Below are 26,750 nucleotides of genomic sequence, written 5' to 3' on the forward strand. Positions count from 1 at the left end.
GCATTGAACGCGGAGCCACGAGAAATGAAGCAGCGTTAATTCTTTTGCTTTTACTAAGAAACATTTGGTACAAAAACGAGTTTTTCATGACGTGAAATGAATCCCAAAAGAGCCAATAATCATCGGCAGCATATTCTATGAACAACAATCTGATGTCACTCTGTCGGAGTTGATGCTGATCGATAATTCTCGTTCAAAGTATTCTCATCAATCAGTGACGAAGCGACATTTTGGTGCGCATATCATTAAAATGTTCCAGTTCAAAGAGCGCAAACAATTCCAAAAAAAAGCGTCGATACAGTTTCTTCTGGCGTCGCTCCGACATTCAGTAAATCAGTAGTTTCCGTTTGTGTGCGCGGGCGGCTTCATTTGAAAGGAATTTCCAAGTTAAAAGCTTTACAAATCCAATCAATCAAGTCCATTGTCCTTTTCACATGAAAAGGAGCTGAAAATACAATCAAGACGACTTCGAGTGCGTGCGGGCGAAAAGTCGACTGATTTCTAAACGTTCACGTCGAAGATGTTCCTGCTCAAGAAATCAAAGAAAAACTGCAATGAACATCTGACGCCCACAAAAAAAAAAGTTGAGAAATAAAAGCCAAGCAACACTACAAGTACATCAATGCATAGACTTAAAATACTTACATCGAGATCTAAAAGGGATTAACAAAAGATGCAAACGGTGTGACGCAGCTTCATGAAGATTCGCAGGCTCCGCCCATCACATTTCTCTGTAACCAAGCGAGCGAACAACGATTAATTCATCAACCCCCCCCCCCAAAAAAAAGAAAAAACAAAACAAAACAATCAAGTTCATCATCAATTATTTGCTCCTCAAGTATGTGAACGGCGGACGCGTACGAAGTCGCAGTGCCCGCTAGTGTCCTGGCATGCTCACTACACCATTTTGTCTTCAGCCAGGAAACACAAAGTTGATTTTGTGACCACTTATTTGTGATTTTCAAAGACTTTTTTTTAGACCCGATTTAATTCAGTACAGCGGTTCTTTCTTTCATCCTTCAATGGAAAAATGTTCAGTCGCTCTCGGCGAATTTTCCCGAGCGTCTGCGCGGCGTTCACCTCAACGGGCTCGCTTTTGATTCTGGCCGACTCGGCGACGTCCACGGGCTCGGCGGGCTGCAGGCACCACCACACTTCCTGACCCATCAGCGGGAAGCAGAAGAGCTCGCCGCCGGCCCGGGCGCCGCCCGCGAGCCCCTCGCCGTCGGCCGAGAGCCTCGCGTCTTCCGCGGCGCCGAGACCCAGCAGCTGGACGGACATCGACCGACGGTCAACGGAAGGCGACGGGACCCCGCCCGCCGGCCGGGGCGCTTACCTCCGAGCGAGACGGCGCGGCGGCTCGGTCCTTGTGCTCCCCACTGTGGGCGGGGCTCCACTCGCTCAGCATGGTCAGAATCTCGTTGCTCATCAGGTGATCCTGGAAGGAGGCGGCGGGTCAGCGCGAGTTTCACGGGCCCTCCGCGGCGAGCGCATTTACCTCCGAGCGGGACGAGGCGCCGGCCCGGTCCTTGTGCTCGCCGCCGCGGTCGGGGCTCCAGTCCGTCAACATGTCCAGGATCTCGCCGCTCATCAGGTGGTCCTGGAAGGCAAAGGACGTGACGCGTCGGCCGCCGCGTGTCCCGCGACGTGCGCGTTACGCGGGTACCTCGGCCGCCGCCTCGGCCTTGAACGACACCTGGCCGGCGGCGGAAGACGAGGTGGAGGAGGACGAGGAGGACGAGGACGAGGAGGAGGAGGAGGCCGCCGAGTCGGAGGAGCCGGACGACGAGGAGCTGGACGAAATGTTGCGGCGCGCCCCCGAGTCCGGGTGTCGCCGGAGGATGGGGCACGGGCCCTCCTTCTGCACCTTCCTCTTCAGGGTGGAGTTCCAGCGGTTCTTGATGGCATTGTCGGGCCTGAGGAAGGACGGCGGGGAGTGGGGCGGGCCGGGCCGGGCCGGGGCGGGGCGGGGCGGCGAGCCGGGCCACCTACCTGCCGGGCAGAAGCTTGGAAATGTTGGCCCAGCGGTTCCCCAGCACCCTTTGCGCCTGGCAAATGATGCGGTCCTCCTCGGGGGTCCAGCGACTCTTGATGACTTTGGGGTTGAGGTGGTTGAGCCAGCGCTCGCGGCACTGTTTGCCGTTGCGGCTGCGCATGTGCTTGGCGATCAGCGACCAGTGCTTCTTGCCGAACTTGCGCACCAACTCCACCACCTGCCAGTCGGAGGTCAGCGTCGGCGCCAGCGCCGCCCGCTGGCGCTAGCGCTCGCGCGCCGGCACTCACCCGCTCGTCCTCCTCCAGGGTCCACGGGCCCTTCACCAGCTCCACGCACTTCTCCTGCGCCCACTCCGACACCGAGCCCTCATCCTGACGCCGGCGACATGATCAAAATACGTTGACTGAACACTGAGGAGCTCATTCGGTGGGTTCGAAAAGTCTCCGCGCTCCGTTTTTGATCCCACGCATTTTTTTTTTTTTTCTGTTTTGTGTTTGAAATCATTCAGAAAAACCAAAGTCTCCGCTCTCCTGGTCAAACGCTGATATCCAAAATGAGCCCGACATGTTGCCACCATTAATGTGCCCCATCGCAAAAACAAGTGGTTGCACAAATATGCACACCCTCTTGGAACTCAGCCTGCGGCTGCTCACGAGTGACCGATCGCATTCAAGCCGATGTTGAACGGGAGGCGGCGCGTTTCGATTGAGCTACGGTGGTCTCATTTCTCCCACGGCTCAAACAGGGAAGCCTTTTCCAATCCGCAGAATACAGAGCAATTGGAACATTTCCATCATTCCCCCATTTCGATTCCCAAATTGTAAGATGACCTCTGGAAAATGGAGTTTGTTTTTCCCTAAATTTCAAAACGTTGTGGACACATTTGATAACTTTGTTCCATTTCAAGTCATTCTCCAGCTTTTGACAGAAATCATATTTAGGGTTATCATTTAGGCGCACTTGCCTCCTCTTTTAGCCATTCCGACTTGACCTGAGTCACTGTGGAAAATCGTCCACGCTCGTCTTTGGGTGGCGAGCAGCAGCAACATCGCTTGGCGCTGACACGACACAGCAGAGGACAGCAACACAACACAACACAACACAACACAACGCTCGTGACGCTCAGGGAGCTCGAAAGCAGAGGACTGGCGAACGCGCACAGCGCAGCGATGCCCAACCGCGGCCGTGCCCAGGGAAAATTCACACCGTCGCTCCAAAATGTTGGGATTTACAAACGAGGCGGCGGAAGCATCAAATGAGCCGCCCGCCGTCTTCTTTCCTTGCCGTCGGGACGGCGGGATAAAAGCAAAGCGTCAAATCGCCGGAAAAGGCCGGCAAAACTGACACAACTTACTTGAGTGGACTTTTGGGGCTGTGTGGTGACCGATCCCAAATGGGGCGCGCGGGCCTTTGCTTCAGCCCAGGTTGGGGAAGGCCGGCGCGTGCGCGTGCGCCGTGCGCGTGCGTGTGCTCTGACCTGGATCTGTGGCTCCGACCGCTCATCGCGTGCGTGGCTGCTGCCGAACACACAAAACGCAAACAATTGTCGCCTTTTCGCGAACCCGAACTTTCTTCGGGGGCTTCTCGGTGCCCCGGAAACCGCCTCAGTGACGACAAGCCGACACAAGATGGCGGCAAAGAACGACTGTGCTCCCTCCCGAGACCGGCGCTTCTGCTTCGAGCGTCTAATAAAATCGCAAGTTTTGTTTGACAGCAAAGATGGCCGTTCTTATTTTCATTGACACTCACATCACTTCGACGGCTTTTCACATTAACGTGTCTTGATGAAAAGAGAGAGCAGGGCCGTGATGAACCGATTGTACATTTTGTTTTCAAATAAAAACACCGATAACACGTCTTCCCCGTAATAATTGTTGTTTTTTTTTTTTTTTAAAGGAAAGTTACATCCAGTAAAGAGTGTCTTGATGTGCGAACTGGTCCTTTTTGAGTTGGTGATTGTTCACCTTTTACGACAATGAAGCGACGTACATCCTCGACAACGGAACTCACCTGAAAGTTGAAAAGGTCGCCAGGCTAAGCTAAGTTAAGCCAAGATGAGCTAAGGGATGCTAAAAAAAAAAAAAAAAAAAAAAAGTTGGGGGGGCGGAGGGGGTCACGCAGCTCGCGGATGGCGGGGTGGAAGCTCCGAGCGGCCGCAGTCACATCATCACGTCAAGCGGCCAACTGACGTCCGACGTCCAACGGCTGCAAGGCAACGTCCGCGGCGTCAAAGGGCTGCTCGCCCATTGGGCGCCATCGCGGATGACGTCACCCCTGAGACGTCAACTTCGCTTTGTGACGAAAGTGCCGAAAAAAGCTCGTCTGTTTGTTTTTCATCTCCCTACGACGACATAGTTACCAGATGGACATCAATGGAATTCATTTTGAACAGGAAAACGAAATATCAGCAGTCACTTCGTTAAGAACATCACGACACCTTATTCCAGCACGCTCCCTACAAAATGCTCATGACAAGAAAAATAATAACGCATTTGATGGCTCGACTCGGGAAGGGCGGCGGGACACGGGAAGAGCCGTGTCCATGGATTGGGGGGCTTGTGCAGCCACAAATGTCCCGCAGGGGGCGGTCTGACGCAAGTGCGTCTTGGGCCCCCGCTTGACCGTCCAACCGCATTCACGTGTCGGCAATGTCTCGCGCAGGGACTTGGACTGACTTTTGTCCTTTTGCTTCTCCACCGTTGTTATCTTTACGTCGCCGTTTGAAAAACACGACGACCAGAGCGGCCGAGTATCCTAAAGATGCGCATGGACATACAGCACATGAAAGTTGATCCCAGTACTTGACATGAACGGGAGACTGAGAGGAGGATGTGGGTCGTCCTCAGGCCTCCTTTTGGTTTTGTTGGCAGCAACGTTGCCTGCGTCCACCCACCTCCCAAGCGTTTTGCACTCCTCACGTGTTATTTTTCTCCCAGTCTCTCGAACACCTGCAGGGATCCTTTCCCTTGAGAAGACTTGCAATCGGATCGAGATCAGGACTCATAGCCGGCGGTCCACTTTTTCCTCCGCGTGTGCGTTTCGGTGCATATCTTGCCTGACGACCCGTGATCTGTTTGGCTCTTTCTGACACCCAACAAGACATTTTGTTGTTGTTCTAATTTGGTTTCACGTCCTCAAGTGTGACATATGCTGTAAGTGCTGTCCCTACGCGACGAATGTACTCGTACATGTTCCGTGTTTGTGCGAGACGTCTTCCACGTGCGCCACGTCTTGCTTGTGTTTCATCATGTCTTGCGTGTCCTCGTGCGTGTTACTTACGCCTTGTGTCGTACCGTGTCACTGACATGTCTTCTGTGGCATATGTGACAAAAACGCGTTACAGCACCAGTGCAATTTTTGATCCGTCTTCTGCGTCGACATCTTCTCACTGTTTATATCCTATTTATTGAGGAGGCGTTTCTGTATTCGCATTCAACTGTCATATCTTTGAAATGTACTGCATTTGGGGTTCAACGTGTTCCATCGCCTCTTGCCTGCGTGTCTTTCCTATAATGCTTTTTACACACAGTGTAACATCGTGTCTCGTGAACTTGTGTTGGGTGTCCAACTTTTTTTTTTTTTTTTAACAATTTCTATTGAAACAAACAATTCAGTTTACAAGCCAAAAAAAGCAACAGGGAATTGTCATAAATACACAAGACAATCCATCTTCTATCGGTTATCGGAGGTCAGGCGGCGGGGCCGGTCGCTTTGGCAAAGACGCCCGGACTCTTTCCTTTTCCCCGACCGCTTCCTGCAGCTCTTCTGAGGGGATCCCGAGATGTCGTGTCCCAGATGGGGTTGCGAGCGGCACCCAGATGCAGAGAGGGTTAGCCAGGGTAAGCTTGTAAGTGAGCGTTTATTGATCAGGAAGCGAACCAAGGAGCTGGACTAAGTGGGTGGGGAGAGGGAAGTCAAGTGGATGGATGGATGGATGGATGGATGGATGGATGGATGGAAGGACATACCCAGTGGTGTGCAAAGGAGGGAGGCAGGGCCGCTCCGCATCCAAGCACCCCCAAACCTCCTCCCCACTAGCTTTTTGACGATCGCCTTCTCTTCAGAGCCATACAGGTCCCATAGACGATCGTCTTTCGGGGGACATCAACGACCTCGACAAATTACGGGGGCAGGAGGGGTGAAGTGTGTCTGTGTGCAGTGTGTGGCCATAAGACACACTTGAGGCGCATCAGCGGCGCTCTGCGTGGACCCGGACTAACAACCTGTTGAAACTCAACAGGCTCTATTTGCAAATCTGAAACTTTGCCGAAATGAAGTGAAATCTGATCACATTAACTGATGTCAGGGGATTTTGTCAGATGGATAAATCTATGTGTCCAGGTCCAAATAGTCCGCTTCCCTGACTGCTTCTCCTCACGCGAGTCGCGGGCGTGCCGGAGCCTCTCGCACCGATCTTTGCCCTCAACGGGTCACAGGGCACACGCGGCACGCGGTGGGCGCGGAGGGTGTGCGACGTCTCGGTGACGTCACCACGCAAGAGGGCGGTGGGCGCGGGGTGATGACGTAACGGCCCCATGTTTGCGCCGCTTTCGCCGCTCCGGTTAGCTGCTGGCTGAGCGGCCCCGACTGGACTCCATTCAGGCGGACTTTTAAGTTGGAGCTGCGAGAAAAGCTGGCCCCCGGAGGCGCCCCCCCGCAGCTAGTGTCCTCTCGCTAGCTTGCGACCCACGTTTACTGCCCGCTGCGGAGACTTGCGGTATGTGGCTAGCGGGCCGACGTTAGCCTCACGGATCGCAAACGGGCCGCGAGAAACACGCACTAGATCGCGGGCTACCGGCCCCGAAGCTCACGGTAGACCTTCCCGAGATACCTTCCACTCATTGGGTCGTCAGCGGGACGCTTTCACCGGCGCTCGGATTGTTTTCTCACGGAGACTCTCGTGCGTACTGGGCTCGCGAGCTAGCTAGCTAGCTAGCTAGCTAGCTGGCTGTTTGACTAGCCAGTAATATTAGCGATGTTAACGTTGAGGCTTAAAGGCGCAGACAAAAACAAAACACCGAGGCTCACTGTTACGCGCATTCATTTGATTTATGATGCAGGTGTTTTGTTCCAGTCAAGTGTCTGCGAGGTCGCCGATGAATTGTACGCCCTGTTTAGTGTCGGTGCGTGTCTGCGAGGTTGTCGTCCTTTTCGCTTCGGCACTTCTCGCTAAGCGCGACCAACAAGTGTTTTCCTGGATAGCAAAGTGACGAGACCTCCCCGAAACGGGTCTGGAAATGCTGAGTCTGCTTGATTTGGCCGCTTCAGCTTGTGGAGGACTTACAACAGTCCACTAAAGATGCCTTGTCGTGATTGTTCACCAAGTTGTCAACGTTCCTCTCCAACCTTTTCATTCTGCGATTGGCTGACAGGTTTTACAGAAAAATATGGTCCAGACCCAAACTCATTGAGAACTTCTCAGAGTGGACGCTTGGAAAAGACTTTCATGTTGCAAACCTGCCCTAAAAGCTCCCATTAATAACTCCAGTTTAACATTGTTGGTGGGTCGAGCAGGGTTAGGGTTAGGGAGGGCTCAAGCACGACATTTCAAAATAGTTTTCCCTCCTTTTATCTGTCCTGGAGGATTTTGAGGCGTGTGTGGCGCGTTCATTCCATTTTGTTCAGAAAAAGCCACAGAGATGGTGGCTTGTCACGTTGCTCATATTAGTACAGCAGTTCTTTAAAAAAAATAAAAAAAATCTTGATTTTACATTTGTTCAGTATGCAAAATCAAAAAAAAAAAAAAAATTGAAAAGGCCTGGCATGATTCACATATGAAAACAAATTTGGGTAGTGCGGCACAGTTGTGTGGATACTTAGAAGCATTTTTCTGCGCGTAATAGCGTTTCACCCAAATCCGTTGTAGTCATTTTCTCGAGAGCGTTTTGACGTTTTGCAATGTTGCTAAAGATCTTCATCACTGTTTTCCGGTGTCTGATATTTTGTCATGGCTTTATCTTACTCCCTGCCAGCAACACCTGGAAAAGATAAACGCAATCTGACCGTCTCGCTCGCGCAGGTCCGTCTGTCCGTCCGGTCAACATGGCGACGGACGTGACCTCGCCGCCGCAGCGCTTCTTCCACATGCCGCGCTTCCAGCACCAGGCGCCGCGCCAGGTCTTCTACAAGCGGCCCGACTTCGCGCAGCAGCAGGCCATGCAGCAGCTCACCTTCGACGGCAAGCGCATGAGGAAGGCCGTCAACCGCAAAACCATCGACTACAACCCCTCCGTCATCAGATACCTGCAGGTGTGTTGGGGGGGACTTGCCAAGTGTCGCTGGCCCGCTCACCCGGCCGGCGTGTTTTTATGGGCAGAATCGGCAGTGGCAACGAGACCATCGCGACCTGCGAGCCATCCAACCCGACGCCGGATGCTACAATGACGTACGTTTTCCTCCTCCTCCTCCTCATCGTCACGCTTCCTCTCATCTTTTAATCCTGTCCGCTTACCTCCATCAACTCATCCTTTTTTCTTCCTCTTCACTTCCTCCCTTTCTCGCATCATTGTCTACAGCTCCATCTAGATCGGTGATTCCCGAACAGTGTGCGCTCTTCGGGTGTGTCGTGGGAAGTTATCGAATTTTATGGAATTGCTAAAAAAAAAAAAAAAAAAAAAACATTTATTTCCAAGAAATAATGTATCTTTATTCACCTATTTATGCCAGTGAGGAGGCACAATGACGGACAGAACAAAAAGATCCTCTTCTATTAGATGGCAGTAATTAATCGATCCATTTACCTTTGTTGGTGCGCTGTGGGATTTTTCCATTGAAAAATATCTGCCTTGGCTCTATAAAGGTTGGAAATCACTGATCTAGATGAACGAGAATTCGGTAGAAAACTGAATTTAATTCGGTACTGATTGACGGAATGTGATCGGACGGGTCGAAAATTGTCTGTCGCCTTGTCCGCAAAAGGACAAACGTCGGATGGGACCAGACCGGATCTAAAATCTCACAATCGGCCATTCTTATACAAGCACTAGTCCACGACGTGTTGCGCTCCAGCACTTCCATCCTTGGATTCTAGTGTGACAAGGCTTGGATCGGCGTTTTCTTTAGCCTGGCGAAGTTTGTTGCGATCGAACCTGCAAAGTCCACACGCATCTTGACAGAAACGGATCAATCGACGTGACGCCCACCGTCTGTACGTTTCTCTAAGACACACCAGTCTGTGCATTCCAAACAGTCCTGAATTTCTGTGTGTGCTTGCCGCGGCGGAATGATTCATTGACAATAGCTGCTCAAATTAATGGACAGCTATTTTGAGAGTTGATGAATTATTGCGTGATGAAATTCAAATTGTCCAAATTTCCAGATTTCAGCCTCTCACCTGTAAATATTCTCCTCCGTTTATCTATCTATTTTTTTGGGTCGTCTTCCATGAGAGCAGACTGGTGTTATGTTCTTTTGTTGTTGTTTTGTTTTGTTTTCCTTTCCCTAATTAAGATACTTGCAAGAATCTGCTTTTACTTTGGAAAACAATCAACATGTATGGAGCCAATCAGGATTCACTCAACTTATGAGTGGTGCTGTTGTGAGTGAGCGAATGACGCGCGTCCGTGTTTGTGTGCTGCAGTTGGTTCCTCCGATAGGAATGCTGAACAACCCCATGAACGCCGTCACCACCAAGTTTGTGCGCACGTCCACCAACAAAGTCAAATGTCCCGTCTTTGTCATCCGGGTAAGTTTCCGATGCGCACCGCAGGAAGTGCGTCACGCAACTTCATGATGTTTGTATCGGTGGGTTGACTCGAGTTGTTGCACGTGTTTTGCGCGTGTGCGTGCAGTGGACTCCTGAGGGGCGTCGGCTGGTGACGGGCGCGTCCAGCGGCGAGTTCACGCTGTGGAACGGACTGACGTTCAACTTTGAGACCATTTTACAGGTGAACACGTGCGTCGTCACCTCTTGGATGAGCAAAGTGCAGTAAACCTCCACAAATGGCAACGTCGCAAGCGTCCATGTCAACTGATCAGTGTGGACCTTTCTAGTTAGCGACTCCTAGTCCAAACGTTCACTGCCACCTACAAATATAGCCGTCACGTACATTTTTTAACAGGTGGTTGTGTGGATGAGGCTCGCGCAACTTGAAATTTAGGTCTGGAAAACTACTTAAGGCCACCAGATCCCTGCAGATGGCGCCGTTGCATCGCTTTGGATTTCGGAAAACACAGCTTTTAAGTCGAAGATAACAATGAGGCCTTGGGGAGAATTGCAAACAAAAGTCAGACAAATTTGGGCAACTCACTTCCCATCAAAATACAGCGGCTGTAATAAGTGTTTAATACAGCACGATCTTTCTCGCAAAATATATTTCCAAAGGTGGTTATGACATGAAATGTTCACCAGATTTTGGGAAAACCCCAAGTAAGCCACACATATAAAAAAAGAGGTTAGATATGAAGTTGTGTAATGTGAAATCACATGAAGGGAGGTGCAAAAAGGCATGGAAAGCCAAGACATCTAAAATCGATCACTAAACGGCAATCCGGCACCTTGTCAGTGCAAATGAACGTCGGCTAGTGCGGTCCTAATTGACGCCCTCCAAAAAGGTCTCATCGCCACGGTGTGAATCAAGACACATCTCGTGATGGGGAAAGACACGTGAGCTGTCTCAAGTGCACTGCAAACTAATTGCTCCAAAACATCGATGGCATTGATTACAGGCACAGATCTAAGGATCCGAGTATTCCAGTGAGCACGGTTGGGGCCGGAAAGCAGTCATACCAGCAGAAATTTGCCTCCATCAGGTGCTCCTCACAAGATTTCTCACAGAGGAGTGCAAAGAATAATCAGAATCATTGTCCAAGAGTCAAGAAACCACCTGTGGAGAGTTTCAAAAGGACCTGGAATTAGCAGGTACTATTGTCACAAGGAAAACTGAGTAATGCACTTCGTCGCCATGGCTTGGACACACGCTCACCATGCAAGACCCATTGCTGGAAAAGAAAGCGTGTCAAAGCTTGTTTGAAGTGTGCTGAACAACATTTGGACAGACCCATTAAATAATAGGAGAATATATTCTGGTCCAACGAGAGCAAAATCCAACTCCTTGGGTGCCCTTAATGTAACAAAAAATGCCTAAGAAACACAGCAAAGCATCAGTCAAGTTCGGTGGTGGGAACATGATGGTTTGTTTTGGGCTGCTTTTCAGCAAATGGGACTGGTAAAGTTGACATTGAAGGCAGCATCAATGGGGAAATGTCCCGAGACATTTTTGACAAAAGTCTGCTGCCATCTACAAGTAGGATGAAAATGAAACAAGAATTGGCATTTTAGCAGGATAATGATGCAAGAGATACTCCCAAGGAAACTCCAAATTGGTCCTTCCAACCATCCGTTTTCTTTTGCTGATCTGAGGTCGGGTCACGGGGGCAGCAGCACCTTTTAGCAGGGAAGCCCAGACGCTGCACCGATTGGTCTGTCCATCTCAGGTTCCAATCTTCCCTCACTCTTGAACAAAACCCCAAGACATTTGAACTCCTCCAATTGGGGGTCAGATATTACCCCTGACCTGGAGAGGGCACGGCACTGTTTTCTGACTGATGCCCATGGTCTCAGATTTCGAGGCGCTGATTCCGGCTGAGAACTGCTTCAGTGAGAGTTGATCACGGCTCGATTTAACCCAATCGTCTGCAGAAGCTTGGATCCCATACTGAGGCCACTAAACCATACCCCTCTACGCCTGGCTGTGGTGACAAATTCTGTCTCTAAAAATGAGGAACAGAATCAGTGGCAACGGGCAGCCTTAGCGGAGTCCAGCCCTCACCAGAAACAAGTCCGACTTACTACCGGCAATACGGACCAAGCTGAGACACCGGTTGTCCGGGGACCAAACAGCCTGTATCGGGGGGGGGGGTTGGTAATCCACACCGGCAGGACTCCCTGAGGTCTACAAATGCATGTCGACTGGTTGAGCTAACTCCCGTGCACCTTTTAGGACCCTGCCAAGAATGTAGAGCTGGTCCACGGGTCCCCGGCCAGGACAAAAACCACGGGGCCTGATCTTTGTCCATGTCGGCCTAACTACGTCTCCTGCATCTCCCTCTCTAATGGCGCCAACTGCCGTCAAGTCTTCCCTCACAACGGCCATCAACCTTCTCTTTGGTCATCCTCTCGACCTTTTGACCGCCCCCTCCATCCTCAGCATCCTTCGAACAATCTACTCACTTTCTGGCCTCTGGACATGTCCAAACCGGTGATTTGCCCTCAATTGGTTTCCCCCAAAACTATAAAAGCAGAGCACCCAATCACCTGACCTGAATTATCCGTTGAGATCCGTAAAAGAAGGCCTTGGTGGAACCTTCAAGATTTGAAGACTGCTTGTTTGGAGGACTGGTCAAACATCACACCAGAGGAACGCGTCGTCCTCGTTCCTCAAAAGCTTTGTACACCGTGTTCAATACTTTTTCCGTGTCATTTTACGTTGTCTCACACTTTTACATTTCTTTGTGGTGAAATTTTCATGTCAGTCGCACCTTTGTCAATGTATTTAGTGAGGCGAACCGGTGACGTGTTAAATGGTTATTTCGGTTTACGTGTATTGCATACGTATAGAAAAAATAGACTATGTGTGGTGGTGGGTAGTAGAACGTGTAGGGCGCCATCGCCAGAGTAGCCGACTCAGTTGTTGGAGTGAATTGCGAACGACATGTTCGCAGGTCCTGCCGTTGAGCTCGAGCCGTGCGATAAATTAGCGTCAAATGTCAACCAATATTTGAGATGAGCCAATGCGAAACTGCGATTATGGTGTGTGTGTGTGTGTGTGTGTTTTTTTTTTTTTTTTTTTAAATATTCAAACCGCGACCCGGTAGGCGTTCGCAGCGTTTAGCGTGGTTGTTTTTGTCTGACTGGAACTTTTGTGACCTCAGGCCCACGACAGTCCGGTGCGCGCCATGACGTGGTCTCACAATGACATGTGGATGCTCACGGCGGATCACGGCGGCTACGTCAAGTACTGGCAGTCCAACATGAACAACGTGAAGATGTTCCAGGCGCACAAGGAGGCCGTGAGAGAAGCCAGGTTTACACCGCATCTCCACTTTTGTGCTCGCTCACGTTGTCTTTGTCTGTGTGCGCGTGCTAATAAAGTGGCGCCAGAACGGCACTCCGGCAGGGATCAATAAAGTGGATCACACTTGACACTTTCTGTGTATGAACGCCACCGACAAGTTGCCAGCACCGCCTGAGTGACCGCCAGGACTATCTTAGCACCGGCGCAATGCGTCGCTCAGTCACGTGACAGGAACAGGAAATTCAAGCCTTGAGGTACAGAAGCGAAGCTCCCCTGAGCTTCATGCCGGTGCTCGTCGCACATCACCGCGCTATCCGCGCTCAACCCATAATTCACTCCAATCCTGTACCGCAACTTATTCCTGAACCCGGTCCTAAGCATTGGGGTGCATTTCGACTTGAACTCTGAACTGGCTTTTAGTCGTGAAGCCACACCCAAACCGTCTTCTAGTGAGACCTGAACTCTCTTCATCCTACATCTGAACTCAGTCCGGAACCCAGACACAAGCACGTTTCTGAGCCTCGGCTTGAATTCAATGCTGAGCAGCAATTGAAATGTTGAACTCAATCCCAAACTAAGATCTAAACTTGGAGGCGGACTGAGTCCCCAACGTACACCGTAGTTCAGGCCTAAAGCTAGATCTGAAACTCAGTCCAAGACCGATGAGCTCAGACCTGCTCCTTAAACTCAGTGGTCCGCCTATGTCTGAACTTAATCCTGAACCACAGACTTGGTGGTAAACCTAACCCTGAAGCCAGTCCTTGAACTCTGAATTTCTTCCTGAACGTTAGACTACAATGCAGAGCAGAGCTCCCGCCTAAACCTGACCCAGTGCAATTTTTTCCTTAAATTGCGCTTTAAGAACAGCGCAATGAATTGAGCGCACGTAAAAAGACAGAAACACAATCACAGCAAAGAACAGGAAATGTGGACTTTTAAGAGAGGACTTTAGAAGGTCCACAAGGCGGGGCAGCGACCGAGAAAGCGGAACACGTAGGCGGAGGGATCGCCGCACCGAACAAACGTAGAATGTGAACGGTCAAAGCCAAATGAACTTTGACCTTGTCCCCAACGCACGTAGGAGAGTCGAGCCGTCTTGAATTGAACTCGATATGACGTATCGTTGGCGACGAGGACGCTTCGAACGCTGGTTTCCACGGTCCCGAGAGAGCATCGCTACATGTATGTCGCCAACGAGCTCTTCTCGCGACTCTCGTTGACTTTGGATTTTGCCGATGGCTTGACGCTCGCCTGTCACTTGAATAAAGACATCAGAACGACAGGCTGACACGTTGTTACGGTTGGCGTCCAGCAGGGGGAGACATTCTGTGTAGGCCAGCCCGCTAGAGTAGATCTTTGATTGATTGATTGATTGATTCATCGATTGATTGACAGTTTCCTGGGCAACATTGTCAAACGCTTTCCGAGTCGCAAATAAATGAAACTGAATTTCATTGTGGAAATCCAGAGATGAGCTGAAGAAAAGAAAATAAAAGTCCAAGCAATATGTTTGACTTGTGTTGTCATGTCAGTCGCCATGGAAACCAGTGTCCCGCCGCCATGTTACTGTGGACCGTCGAGTGGTCTTCAAGTCATCAAGCGGAATGATGCAGCGAAGGACGTGTCACTTCCTGTGTGTGACGTGACAATTCCTGTGTCTCCTCTCTAGTTTCTCACCCACTGATAGTAAATTCGCCACCTGCTCGGATGACGGCACCGTCCGGATTTGGGACTTCCAGCGCTGCCACGAGGAGCGCATCCTTCGAGGTAGTAGCCCCCCCCGTCCCACCCCCGTCCCACTTTCCTCTTTCAGTCATTTCCACACGTTCAGATAACTTAAATATAACCTCAAAATAATCTGTTTTTTTTTTTTTTTTTTTTTAACGCAATTTTAGTCAGTCCACCTGAAAGGGAACGGGGGGGGGTGTCGACATTCAAAAGTTATTCCCCCCCCCGCTTGTGGAATCTTTTATTTCATTTCCAAAACATTTTTTTCCCAGCATTAACCTCCAAATTTTTACAGCTTTTTTTTTTTTTTTTTTAAAGAAGAAACCGCCCACTCTGGTCAGAATGTGTCAACAGCATCTTTTATAAATTAACATTTGCTGCGACTAGCAATTATTTCAATAATCAATTTAATCTTTCCAGTTTTTTTTGTTTGTTTTTGCTGTTTCTCAAAAGCTTTTATAAATGATCATCCATTTATCCAAAATCAGGATGGTTTCTAATTGATGTTGGGTAAAATGCACAATCAGGAATTGATGAGGATTCAGTTCCATATCATCCGCTATTAAATCTGCAAAATTGTTTTATTTTGGAAAAAAATGTCTGCTTTCATGAAGGACAACAGTCCATCTGATCTGAAATGTTCAAATTTTGACAATTTAAAAATGAGTGATGATGAAAATAATTTTGATTGAGGGAATCATCGATTAGTTGTCACGAAACGGCTTCCGATTCTTCGATGAAATGTTGAAGAACGGAACCTCACAAGTCCTCTGGTGTCCCGTAAAGTTGCGCAGGTGAGGCGAGGCCACCTCGGCAAAATACTTGCGCCTTGCGTGCGACGTTTCCCGCCGTAAATAAACACGGGCAGATGGATTTTTTCTCAGCATATTTTTGAAGCCCTGGTCTGATTGGCTGACAGGTTTGGCTTCCATCAGGTCCACCAGTAAGTGTGTACGGAGGGTGGACTCGCACTCAAAAGTTGAGCGAGAAGAGCCGTAAAATCGGTCCCATACGTTGTCGGCGAGCGGTTCGGCCTCAATTTCTACGCCGTGGAGGGAGCGTCGGAGAGGCCCTTGCGGTGCTCGCTCCGTGTTTTTGGAAGAAGGCCGGCCGCACGGGTGGCGGCTGTCGTCGCGTTGCAAAGGGAAGCTTCAATGAGCCAGACGTGTCTTTGTCTTTGTGTGCAGGTCACGGTGCTGACGTCAAGTGTGTGGACTGGCACCCCACTAAAGGGCTGGTGGTGTCCGGCAGCAAAGACAGTCAGCAGCCAATCAAATTCTGGGACCCCAAGACCGGACAGAGTCTGGCAACCCTGTAAGTGGGACCCAGCGTCGACATCGCCCCCTCCTGACCTCCGAACCGCTTCAGAACACTCACACGCACACAAGCAGGCAAAGAAAATTGTCACAGAAAGTGTACAGTCTTCCCCTTGGAGGAAGGGGGGTTGGGGGGCATCAGTTTCTGTAGCGTTCCACGGTGTCCCTAATGCACTTTCATGCTGTACTCACGCTACCACGCCTTGCTGATGCGCTTCTGACATTGATTGAACGGTAAAGTGCAATACGTTTACTCGTGCAAAAGCTGCTTTCGGCCACACCTCACAGCCAGACTCTCACGCAAACCTGCTGACAGCACATCAGGCCCCGCCTCTTAAATGCACCCATCGTGCTTACAGTACTTACTATCTTTTTATTTATTTTTACGTGTTCAAACTTTTTTTTTTTTTTTTTTTTTCAAAATACATTTTAAGCATGTGGAGGGGGAGGCGGGGGGTGGGGGCCGGACTTCTTCTTTTCCTTTGGGCTTGTCCCGTACGGGGTGGCCGCAGCGCCTCATCTTTTTCCACGTGGGCCTTCCTGCGTACCACCAAGTGACCTCACGTCTTCAACCTTCTCTCGCAGCTCCATCTTCGTCATCCTTCTACCAATGTACTCGCTCTCTCTCCAAAACGTCCAACTTGAGCTGTCCCTCTTGTTGTTATTCTTTTCCTTTCGGCTTGTCCCGATTAGGGGTCACCGCAGCGTGTCCTCTTTTTCCATCTAAGCCAATGCGGTGTATCTCTCTCTCTCTCTCTCTCTCTCTCTCTCTCTCTCTCTCTCTCTCTCTCACCAAGTGTCCTCATGTCCTCCCTCCCGACATCCATCAAGCTTTTCTTTGGTCTTTCTCTGGCTGTCTTTTGCCCTTCCCTCCCTCCCTCCCTCCCTCCCTCCCTCCCTCCCTCTAATGATCACATTTCTAACCCAATCCGACCTGCTCACTACGAGCGAGACCCTCAACATCTTTTTTTTTTTTTTTTCTGCCACCTCCAGTTCTGCTTCCTGTTGTTTCAAATCCGTCCGTCGCCGCTGTTTTCTAACCTTTGCCCCTCTTCGTCCTAGCGGAAACTCTTCCCACCCCGCTCGGACCCGTTTCTTCCCTTCCTTAGCGCGCTCACCATTGCTCTGGAGCATTTGAAGTGGTCCATCCTCGCTATCTGGTCTCCCTGGAGCCTCACTCTTTTCCCCTGTCATTCACGCACATAGATTTGGTTTTACTTGGGCTGATCTTCATTCCTCTCCTTTCCGTCTTTCTCATTGGCCCTCCACCTGCTCCCTGCTTTCACTCCGTATCACACATCACAGTCCAAGGGGATTCCGGTCTAAGCTCATCTGTCAGCCTATCCATTACCGCAGCAAACGGGGGAGGGGCTCAGAGCTCACCCTGCGGCTGCTGCAGCGCATTTCGGGCGGGAGGCGGCGTACGTAGGCACATCGTAGACGGCCATTCGCACTCACGTTCACACGTAAGGGCAATTTACAATCTTTGATTAAACGGCGCTGCATGTTTTGGGGATGTGGGATGAAAGCGGAGTACCTGGAGGACAAAACCACGCAGGCGCGGGGAATACACGCTAACTCCACACAAGCGGCGCCGGGATTCGAATCACGGCGCTGAGAAGTGTGAGGGCGAGGTGCTGCCTCGTTTGAGTTAATTGGATGTAAACTATACATTTCTGGCATAGCTAGCCCGATGAAATACGAGGGATTACTTTTCGTCCACATCGCGCGAAAGTGCTTTGTTTCCCGCAACGCAGCACTTGGGAATGACCTCAGTCCTCTCGTGTGCGTGTGTGTGTGTGTGACCTTTAACCCGGGTCCCTCCTCAGACACGCCCACAAGAACACAGTGATGGAGGTGAAGTGGAACACCAACGGGAACTGGCTGCTGACAGCGTCGCGCGACCACCTGTGCAAACTCTTTGACATCCGCAACCTGAAGGACGAGCTGCAGGTTTTCCGAGGACACAAAAAGGAAGCCACGGGTGAGGAATGGCAGCGCCGCCGCGCTAACCGAATCCCGATGCCGCTTGCTTGTGACTGTGAGCGTGCCAGCTGAGCATCATTACGGTGGTGTCAAAAGAAACCAACGCGGCCTTTGTGTGTATGTAAACCTACAGGGTTAATCTTAGCCGGGTTGAATTTCTCTAGCCAAAAAAAGGAAATTCAGCAAGTTCCAAAGCTTTTGGACTCCCACGGACCACGGTGAGAGGTCTTCATCCACAAACGGTGAAAAAAAAAAAATGGGGTGAACTTTTCTAAGAGCGGCAGGCTGACCAAGACGACGACTTCCCCAAAAATATCAGGCCTCACTTGCCTCAGTTAAGCTCAGCGTTTATGACTACGTCACAGGAAAGAGACTGGGCCAAAATAAAAAAAAAAAAAACAGAAGACGTTTGGAAGAGGCTGTGGTCCCGCGAGACAAGGTGTGCACCTGGTGTAATGGCAGCACCGCATTTTACAACAAGAACATCGTAAATTACGGTGGCGGTGGTTAGCGGGATGCTTGGGTGTCTCGAGCGGCTTCAAGACCTGGGAGACCGGATGTGATGAGCGGAATCCTGAATTCTGCTCTCTACCCAAAAGTCCTGAAGGGGAATGACTGGGCACCTTCAGCAGCAGTTCTGCAGCAGGATAATGATCCAAAACGCACCAGAAAGTCCACCTCTGAACGCCCAAAGAAAAGCAGATGTGGAGATGCTGTGACATTTGTGCCTTTCCCCGTCATGCTTGAGAACCCCCACTTGTGGCCAAAGCTCGACCGATTCATTTTAGTGGGGAAATTGGTTTTGGGATAAGAACGTTGTCACGGAGCAATGTCAACTCGTGTCCTTAAAGAACTGGAAGAACCATGTTTTGTTTTCAAAAGATGACTCCTCGTTTGGGGGTGTCAGATTTATGTGGCAAGCCAAAATGGGGTCCGCGTCCGCGTCTGCGTTTGAGCCTGATGATTGCGCGACATGTAATGGCCAACTTTGCTTCTTTTTGGCCGTCCGGCCGTCGTCCTCAGCGGTGGCCTGGCATCCCATCCACGAAGGGCTGTTTGCCAGCGGAGGCTCCGACGGTTCTTTGCTCTTCTGGAACGCGGGGTAGGAAACGCCAAGATTTCCAGCCGGCTTTAATTTGCCAAGGAAGGTCTCATCAACGTGTATGTTGCGTATGTCAGGGTGGAGAAGGAAGTTGGAGGCATGGAGATGGCTCACGAGGGAATGATCTGGAGTTTGGCCTGGCACCCGCTGGGTCACATCCTGTGCTCGGGCTCCAACGACCACACCAGGTAAGGCGCCGTAACCGTGCCGACGCGGCCGCGAAGCGCGGCACGTGTGTGACACGACGCGCACAAAAGGAGCCTGGCGACGACGCTCACATTTGACGAGCGCGCGCAACTCTGCACAGTCCAGCACAAAAAATTTGTTACGAGCAGATTTCCAAAGACGTCGCTTATTTTGTGTAGTCTTGACATTCATTTGCGTGTTAACTGAACTGAAGCCCCTTCCTAAACGATCAGCGTTCACCAGGAAACGGGCAATGCAAGTCCACTGCACTGAAGGAAGTTAGGCGGAAAGCGCGCGTTCAGAGCCGCTCCGCGTACTGCCAGCGCATCCGCATAATGAGCCGTGTCAAAGGAAAGTCACTTCCGCCGGGGGCGCTCGTTGGGTCCATCGCGAGGCAGTGTGACGGCGCTCTGCCGCTGCTCCGCCACAGCCGGGACCGTTCGCTCAAGAGTCGAGTTAGGCCATTCCAAATGCAGCCTTCCCTGGTCACGAGGAATGCAAGAGGAGCAGAAAAGTGGATCAAAAAGGCGCACGACTGCTCCTCATTGGCAGACCTTGACAACAGGAGATATTCAAGTTTTAGGAATTGTCATTTCGTGGGTACGGAAGCGCGAGATTTGTCATTGTGGACATATTTTTTCAATTGGACTATGAGATGTTTGCTGGTCTAACAAATTGATCCGAGCCGCAATTATTACTTTGCTTGATCCGATCCATCCCTAATGCCTGGGACAGAAAGTTATGGTGTGTTCAATGTTTGTCAGCAAATTCTGGACCAGGAATCGTCCCGGCGACAAAATGAGGGACCGCTACAACCTCAACCTTCTACCTGGCATGTCGGAGGACGGCGTGGAGTACGGTCAGTCATGTTTCATGCTCAAGCCGGAATTTGACAAAGTCTCAGCGAAGGCACGTGGGATTCTTTTTTTGGTCAGACTAAAGCGCTCCAGTTTCAGGTCTGTCGTCAGACTTTGTTGATAGAGAGAAATTCTTGGAGAGTTTCGTGTGATTTTCTTCCAGGTGAAAAGTTTCCATCCATTTTCTTCAGAACGGGTCGAATTTTCCCTTTGAACTGCATGACTCGGATCAAAGGTATTGCGCCCCCCCCCCCCCCCCCCCCCCCCTCTGCTGGAATCATGGCACATTTGTAACCGGGTCAGCTTCCCGCACGCCTTTTCGGATCTGCCCACAAGGGATTTACGTAGATCAGGGCTTTGTGGTAGCCACTCCGAGACAGAGACACGGACCTTGTTATCCTCAAGCCACTTCAGAAGCATTTTGGCAGTACACTTTGGGCCGTTGTCCCATTTGCAGCAGGTTTTAGCTTCCTGGCTGATGTCTTGAGATGCCGCCTTCATATCCGCTCGTAATGTTTTTCCATCATGACGCCGTCTAATTTTACGAAGATCCTTCGCTTCCTGATGCAGCAAAACAGCCCCGCGACATGATGCCGCCACCCGCGCTCAGGTGTGACCTCGATCTGGGGTTGAGTCGCACATTTCAGACCGAAACGCGTTCATCTCGGGGACGCAGAACCCCTGTCCTGAGGGGTCTGATGGCTTGGCATTCCCATGATGTTTACACTTGCATAGAATTAATTGTTTGACCCTTCAAGCATCTGGAAATTGCACCCAAGGATGAGCCACGAGTGTTTGCCGATTTCTCAAGATTTTCCCCCGACTTTAAAGAAGGAAGCAGAGTGTTTAAGGTGTGTCGGCAATGAACTCGCCCGCTGTCAGTTCGCCTATCAGGAGCTTCCCCAGCGTCCTTTAAAGGACTTTTGTACTTTCTGTGTTTGCAAACTTTTGACCTCAAAGAAAATTTCAGACTCACTATTGTGGCATTTAACAAAATGAGACAAGTTTGGTGCTCCGGACTGACCTGCAACAGGAGAGCTTCAGTCTGATTTGACTTCAGACAGCGTACATAAACTTCCGGCTTCAACTGTACGCGCACAAAATGGGTGACCACATTTGATGTCCGCACGGGTAAAGTGGGGCTTTTATTCGTCGCGTGTTCACCATCAATGTGATGAAGCTTTTTGTTTCTTAGCACGTCCGGCGTGTCTGGCTAGTCCTCGTTAGCAGTGTTGGGAAGGGGACTTTGCAAATCTGTTTTACCCTTTCAAAATGTCCCAGTTTGACGTAATATACAAAAGCAATTGCAGTGAAGTCGGGACGTTGGGTTGAAGCGCCCGTCCCCAACCTTTCTTGAGCCACATTTGACACCGGCGAACGAGTGTCACAAAAGTCAATGATGCACTTTGCGCCATCTAATAGAAGAGCATTTATTTTAGATGCCGCTGCCAGAGATGGATAGATGAACAAATCATATTTTGGCTAATTAAGTGAAGTTTGATTTGATTTGATTTGATTTGATTTCCTGCGGCGCACCAGAAGAGCTCTCACGCCAAACTGGTTGGTGTTAAACAAAGAAGAACAGAAAACATTGATTTGCAAATCGTGTTCAACATATGTTTACTTGAAGGACAAAATACATAAATTTATTCAAATAAACTGATAAACTTTGTTTTTAGCAAATAATCATGAACTTTTTGGGCTTCAAGATGTTGGTTGAACGTGATGTGCGAATCGACGTTTCAACTTCATTGGCTTTGTAGCTCCATTTAATTCGAGTTTGAATGAACCCTAGCACTGAAAATAAAACTTACTTGTAAATATCACTGAGACACGCCAGTAACACAGCAGCACCGCGCTAGCGCAGCGCTAACAGGGCCGGTAAAAGTCACTTCCTCGGCACACACATTCCACCGGTCTCATTTTTACCTTTTCCGCTCGAGTGCCCCCTTGCGGCCCTTAGGAAAAATGCACAAATTAGCCGCATGGTCGCATGGACCGCAGGGTTGGAAGCTTGTGGGGGAAAAAAGTGCCGGCTTGTAGGCCAGAAATGACGGGACATGATAAAAATGTGTTGTGTGTCCGGCATGCGGAAAGCCACCGTGCCACACCACGTTGGCCTCGTGACAATTAGAACACGATTGCTTCAACAAAGCCGATCGACGAATGCTCGCCCAAAAAGTACAAAATGTGTTCAAAGAGGGAGCTATGAGTCCAAATTTCAGGCCCCAAACTCATTGATAATGTCATCGTGGACACTTCCAAAAGCAGCTCGTTGATTTGCAGTCAATGCACGACATCACATCGCTTGCAATTAGCTCCTCAATCCCGACACCGCTTGTCGGCATTCTCCCAAACGCGGCTAAAGAATTAACGCCAGCTCCTTTCACCATTTTATCATCCGGCTGTCATTTTCCTCAATAAATAAATCCGAGTCAGAAATGAGCGCTTAAGTGGTCCTAATATGAAACTGCAAACACGTGCGCACGGCAGACGACATGGAGCCGAACAGCATGGCGGCCATCCCCGGAATGGGCATTCCCGAGCAGCTGAAGGTCGCCATGGAGCAGGAACAGATCCGTGAGTCCGCGTTGCCCGCCGCGTCTGACGCGTAAAAGAAAAATGAAAATGTCAACACGCCTCCGTCGCGTCGTGTCCAGATAAGGAGGCCGGTCCGGAGGAGATGTCCATCCCGGGCCTGGACTGGGGCATGGATGAGGTGATGGGCAAGGACAACAGGAAGGTCCCCCAAAAGAAGGTCCCCTACGCCAAGCCCATCCCGGCGCAGTTCCAACAGGTCAGTCCGTCCGTCGCGATCCAAAGAGAACCAACCACGTGTCAGGTTTTTATCAAACAAAAACGAGCGACTCGCTAGCTAAAAAAAAGGATGGAAGCGAAAAGGTCGACCGATTCCTGTGTACACATCCAAATAGGAACGGGAGACGAAAGTTCCCAATTGCACCTTTTGATTTCATGGTACTTGCGTCCCGACGGAGCCGCCCGTGTCCTTTGCAAAACTGAGCAAAAAGTATTGGAACGGGTGAATTGATGGCCGTTTGGGGTTGCTCACGTGGACGGTGTTTGATTTTGGCTTCGGATTTCACTTGTGAAAACTGCATTTGCCGTTGAGCAAGAATCCACGAGAGATGTCGCGCAAAACTGCAGCCCCCACCCCCAAAAAAGAAAAACTACACAGACGTCGGACCGGGTCGCTGACGTCAGTGGCGACCTCAGCGAGAGAAGAAAGAAAAGATGGCGGCAAAAAGAGTTTTTGCAAAGTCGCACGTTGATGAGACCGACGTGAACAACGTTGACTCTGCTTCAAGTGTACGCGGTGCAACGGAAGCTTCCAAAGGATACTTCAGAATTGGCAAAAAAGTTGGCACCTCCCCCCGTTATGAAAAATGACATTTCATGAGGAAGTCCTTCTCCAAATTTCACCAAAAATCATATCATTTCAAAAAAGAGCCGAGTCATATTTTTCCTATTGAACCAACACCCATATCATTTTCAAGAATGTCTTTTGATGGCAGGATTTTTTTCAAGAAAGTAGCATTGGAGGAAAATAACGCCATCATATCATAAAGTGGCCCTTTGGCACAACCCGCATCCTCGTATGACATCCATATAATCATATTTGGGGGAAATGAAATCTGGGGGTAATTTTCGTCGCAGAGCTCGTGATCCGGGACAAAAACTCTCCACAGGCCTGGGCGGAGAATAAAGTTCCCACGATGGCCCCTTCGCGGGACGGCCCCAAAGAGCGCAAGGCGGAGCCCAAAGTGGACGGCAAGAAGAGAAGTCAAGTGGAACTGGAGCAGGAAATGGCGGCGCTGCAGTACACCAACCCCAAGCTGCTGGAGGTGAGTGCCATTTCCTCCCCCCCCCACCCCCGCCGGGGCCCGCCCGCGGGCTGCTGATTGGCTGCTGTCTTTCAGCAGCAGATGAAACTGGAACGCATGAACCAGAAGAGCTCGGACGGCCCCCAGCCGGGACCGGGCCCGATGGCCCCCTTCTCGGGCTCCGCCGGACAGCAGAACTTTCCTCCCTCCCAGTCCAACAGCATGGGCCCCTCCCCCATGGGGCCTTCGTTCATGCCCCCCGCCCAGATGGGCTCTTCCTCGGGGCACGGGCAGGGCATGATAGGGGGTCCGCCGGACATTCAGAGGCACCCGGCCCCCCTCAGGAACGTCGGCATGGGGCCCGGACCCAGGGGAATGCCGGGTCCGCACGGGGGAATGATGGGGCCCCCCTCCAGAGGGATGGGGCCTCGGGCCGCGCAGGGTCCTCAGCCGCAGCAGGGGGGCATGATGCCTCCTCAAGGGGGCATGCTGGCCCCCCTGCCCAGGACACACAATAATAGCTTTGGGATGGGGGGGATGCACGGGCTCCCGGGTAACATGCAGGGCCCCCCCTACATGCAGCACCAGGTGAGTGTCACAACGTGTCGTCACGCGTGTGGCGCGTTGACTCCTGACTTGCGCTGTGGTCCCCCGCAGGCTCAGACCCCGGGACCCCCCGTGCATGCCAGGGGCCAGCAGGGCCCCAACAGCAAAGGTGAGGCGCGCTCGGAGTCGGAGGGGGGGGGACCTGAAAAATATATTCTATTTACCTGGCAAACGTTTCTGGTGCGTTAATGAGGGGAAAAAAAATGACCTGAACTGATTGAGGCACATCTATTCAATATTTAAAAATAAAAATAAAAATACTTTCCGTATCCAGTCATCGAAATGTGGCCACAACGTTTGGGAAATGTGCAACTTTGCTCTTCAAGAACCGCTGACATTGCGCCCCATTCTCCCGCAGACCCCCGGGGGCCGGCCCCCAACCACCACATGGGCCCTCCGGACCGCCAAGGCCCGGGGGGCCCCGAGCACTACTGGGGCGACGACCCGCACGATCCGCAGGACGGGGGCCAGGACTTCCACAGCCGCGCGGAGGAGGCCTGGAGACCCGCACCCGCCTTTTCCGGGGGGTCGGGGCACCGGGTCGGGGGAGGTCCCCTGCGGGGAGGCGGGGCGGCCGGCTGGGGTCCCGAAGACAGGCCGCCCCGAGACGGCGGGGGAGAGTTCAGAGGGCGGCGAGACGACAGGTGAGCGGGACTAGTTTTTCCGTCGGCGGACGGGAATCCCGGCCGGCGCTGAACCTGTCGACGGCTCAGGTTCCGAGGAGGCCCGGGGCGGCCCGGAGGCCGAGGCTACCCCGAAGAATACGCCGGCCAAGAGGACGCGTTTGACGCCCACGAAGACATCAGGGGCTGGCCACGCGGCAGAGGAGGTACGCTCCGCACTCTGACGCACTTTTCGGGTCCCGGCCGCACGCGCTGACCGCGTCTTGCGGAACGCGCTCAGGTCACGACGGCTACCGCGACGGACACCCCCTCCACGACGGCGCGTCCCCGGCCGGCCGCGAGCGCTCGCTGTCCCTGCAGGGGATGGACATGGCGTCCTTGCCGCCGCGGAAACGACCCTGGCAGGACGGACCCGGAACCGCCGACCACCGAGAACGAGACGCGCCGGGCGCAGATGCAGGTGACCTCTTTTCGTGGGTTTAGTCCGGGGTCACTGCTCCAGTTCTCCTCCGAGTGCACAAATGAGCAGCGTTAAAATGGAGGATCCAAACGAGACGTAGCGCCTACTTTTGCAAAAAAAAAAAAATAATAAAAAATAGATTTTTATCAAAGCACCCCGACCGAGGCTTACTGGTCCCAATTTGAAATATGAGATGGAAGTCGACAAGAAACATTGATTGATTTTGTGATTCATTTTGTGTATCGTCCGTAAAATGCAAAAAAAAAAAAAAAGTTGTTTTGAAATTCGAACAATGAACTTCAAAGTGAAATCCAACTGAACTGAACTCAGACTGTGCCAGCGCAGCAACCACGACCTTCGATGATTTCAAAATCAACGAATAAATCCCGTTCGCAAATACGCTTTTGCCGCTGCGCCTCAGTTTGTGGAGCACTTGACCAAAGGGTCGGCAGTTCCGCTCGAGAGTCCTTTGGGCTGTGAATTGGCTTCCGGTCAGACAAATCACCTTGTCGGGATATTAACACGTGCGGTAGCGCCAGATGACAATCGCCGTACTCGAGTCCGCCCCGGTTGACTGGAGCAGGTCCACCCTGGACCGGTCGCCGGCGAAAGTCAGGGCAGAGTCGCAATGCGCTAAAACCGGCGCCCCCTCCCAGGTCGACTTCCTCAGCGCGACGACGGCATCTACGGGCCGCCCGGCCGCGGCGCCCGGGGAGGCTGGGGGCCCGGCCTCAGGAGAGGGGGGCCCCCCGTGCGGGGCGCGCCGAGGGGCCGCAACCGCTAGTCGTCGCAAGAGAGGACGCCGCCCGATCTTCCTTCGTTGTTTTCTTTTTTTTTGTAAGAAATTTCTATGTTTTGTCTTTTGACCGACTGGACAATAAACAAACCCTCACACGGAAGCCGTCGTCTCCTCACACTTTGTTGCTAACGTAGCTTAGCATCACCGCTTGCGCGGGGAGAGGAATCCTTCTCCCAACCGCTATTTTGTTTCTTTGGTGGACCGAGATCGCGTCCAACGATTCAGCTGTTAGCG

General features: G+C 51.4%; 2 protein-coding genes across 12 annotated transcripts; one reads left to right on the plus strand and one right to left on the minus strand.

Annotated features, from left to right (window-relative positions):
- Window positions 1-30: 30 nt before the first annotated feature.
- On the minus strand, window positions 31-5,305 carry LOC133510666 (transcriptional activator Myb-like). 8 transcript variants are annotated; one of them, XR_009797672.1, is made up of 11 exons: window positions 4,007-5,102; window positions 3,351-3,513; window positions 2,961-3,054; window positions 2,284-2,367; window positions 1,993-2,213; window positions 1,667-1,916; window positions 1,499-1,600; window positions 1,337-1,438; window positions 1,081-1,269; window positions 646-731; window positions 31-526 (listed from the first exon to the last, which is right to left on the minus strand). XR_009797672.1 is itself a non-coding variant. In XM_061838874.1 (10 exons), the coding sequence occupies exons 2-10, from the start codon at window positions 3,497-3,499 to the stop codon at window positions 696-698; spliced, it is 1,227 nt and encodes a 408-aa protein (XP_061694858.1). In that variant the 5' UTR covers window positions 3,500-3,513; window positions 4,007-5,101; the 3' UTR covers window positions 31-695. The 8 variants fall into 8 exon arrangements, 6 of the variants coding, with proteins under 6 accessions (XP_061694858.1, XP_061694857.1, XP_061694856.1 ...); XM_061838874.1 differs by having other exon boundaries at window positions 31-731; window positions 4,007-5,101; XR_009797671.1 differs by having other exon boundaries at window positions 1,499-1,916; window positions 1,993-2,367; window positions 4,007-5,304.
- Window positions 5,306-6,485: 1,180 nt separating this feature from the next.
- Window positions 6,486-26,616, plus strand: wdr33 (WD repeat domain 33). Of its 4 annotated transcripts, none has more exons than XM_061839383.1 (21): window positions 6,486-6,808; window positions 8,016-8,245; window positions 8,313-8,381; window positions 9,576-9,680; window positions 9,787-9,882; window positions 12,869-13,020; window positions 14,681-14,778; window positions 15,927-16,053; window positions 17,885-18,039; window positions 19,065-19,143; window positions 19,221-19,331; window positions 20,094-20,188; window positions 22,680-22,766; window positions 22,847-22,983; window positions 23,894-24,049; window positions 24,125-24,616; window positions 24,686-24,743; window positions 24,993-25,278; window positions 25,348-25,463; window positions 25,538-25,717; window positions 26,374-26,616. In XM_061839383.1, the coding sequence occupies exons 2-21, from the start codon at window positions 8,039-8,041 to the stop codon at window positions 26,499-26,501; spliced, it is 2,934 nt and encodes a 977-aa protein (XP_061695367.1). In that variant the 5' UTR covers window positions 6,486-6,808; window positions 8,016-8,038; the 3' UTR covers window positions 26,502-26,616. The 4 variants fall into 4 exon arrangements, with proteins under 4 accessions (XP_061695367.1, XP_061695366.1, XP_061695369.1 ...); XM_061839382.1 differs by having other exon boundaries at window positions 6,486-6,713; XM_061839385.1 differs by having other exon boundaries at window positions 6,486-6,713; window positions 24,128-24,616.
- Window positions 26,617-26,750: the final 134 nt, after the last annotated feature.

The sequence above is a fragment of the Syngnathoides biaculeatus genome, chromosome 13 (assembly GCF_019802595.1).
Source record: "Syngnathoides biaculeatus isolate LvHL_M chromosome 13, ASM1980259v1, whole genome shotgun sequence".
Lineage (NCBI taxonomy): Eukaryota > Metazoa > Chordata > Actinopteri > Syngnathiformes > Syngnathidae > Syngnathoides > Syngnathoides biaculeatus.

What these genes read in the sequence shown, in the direction of transcription:
- LOC133510666 (XM_061838872.1), bottom strand. Translation starts at nt 3,499, where the DNA reads ATGAGCGGTCGGAGCCACAGATCCAGGTCAGAGCACACGCACGCGCAC. An exon ending in CGGAATGGCTAAAAGAGGAG is followed by an intron (nt 2,368 to 2,960) that starts GCAAGTGCGCCT and finishes CGCCGGCGTCAG; the next exon opens with GATGAGGGCTCGGTGTCGGA. An exon ending in GCGCCTCGTCCCGCTCGGAG is followed by an intron (nt 1,439 to 1,498) that starts GTAAATGCGCTC and finishes GCCTCCTTCCAG; the next exon opens with GATCACCTGATGAGCAACGA.
- wdr33 (XM_061839383.1), top strand. Translation starts at nt 8,039, where the DNA reads ATGGCGACGGACGTGACCTCGCCGCCGCAGCGCTTCTTCCACATGCCG. An exon ending in CCAACCCCAAGCTGCTGGAG is followed by an intron (nt 24,050 to 24,124) that starts GTGAGTGCCATT and finishes GCTGTCTTTCAG; the next exon opens with CAGCAGATGAAACTGGAACG. An exon ending in CTGGCCACGCGGCAGAGGAG is followed by an intron (nt 25,464 to 25,537) that starts GTACGCTCCGCA and finishes GAACGCGCTCAG; the next exon opens with GTCACGACGGCTACCGCGAC.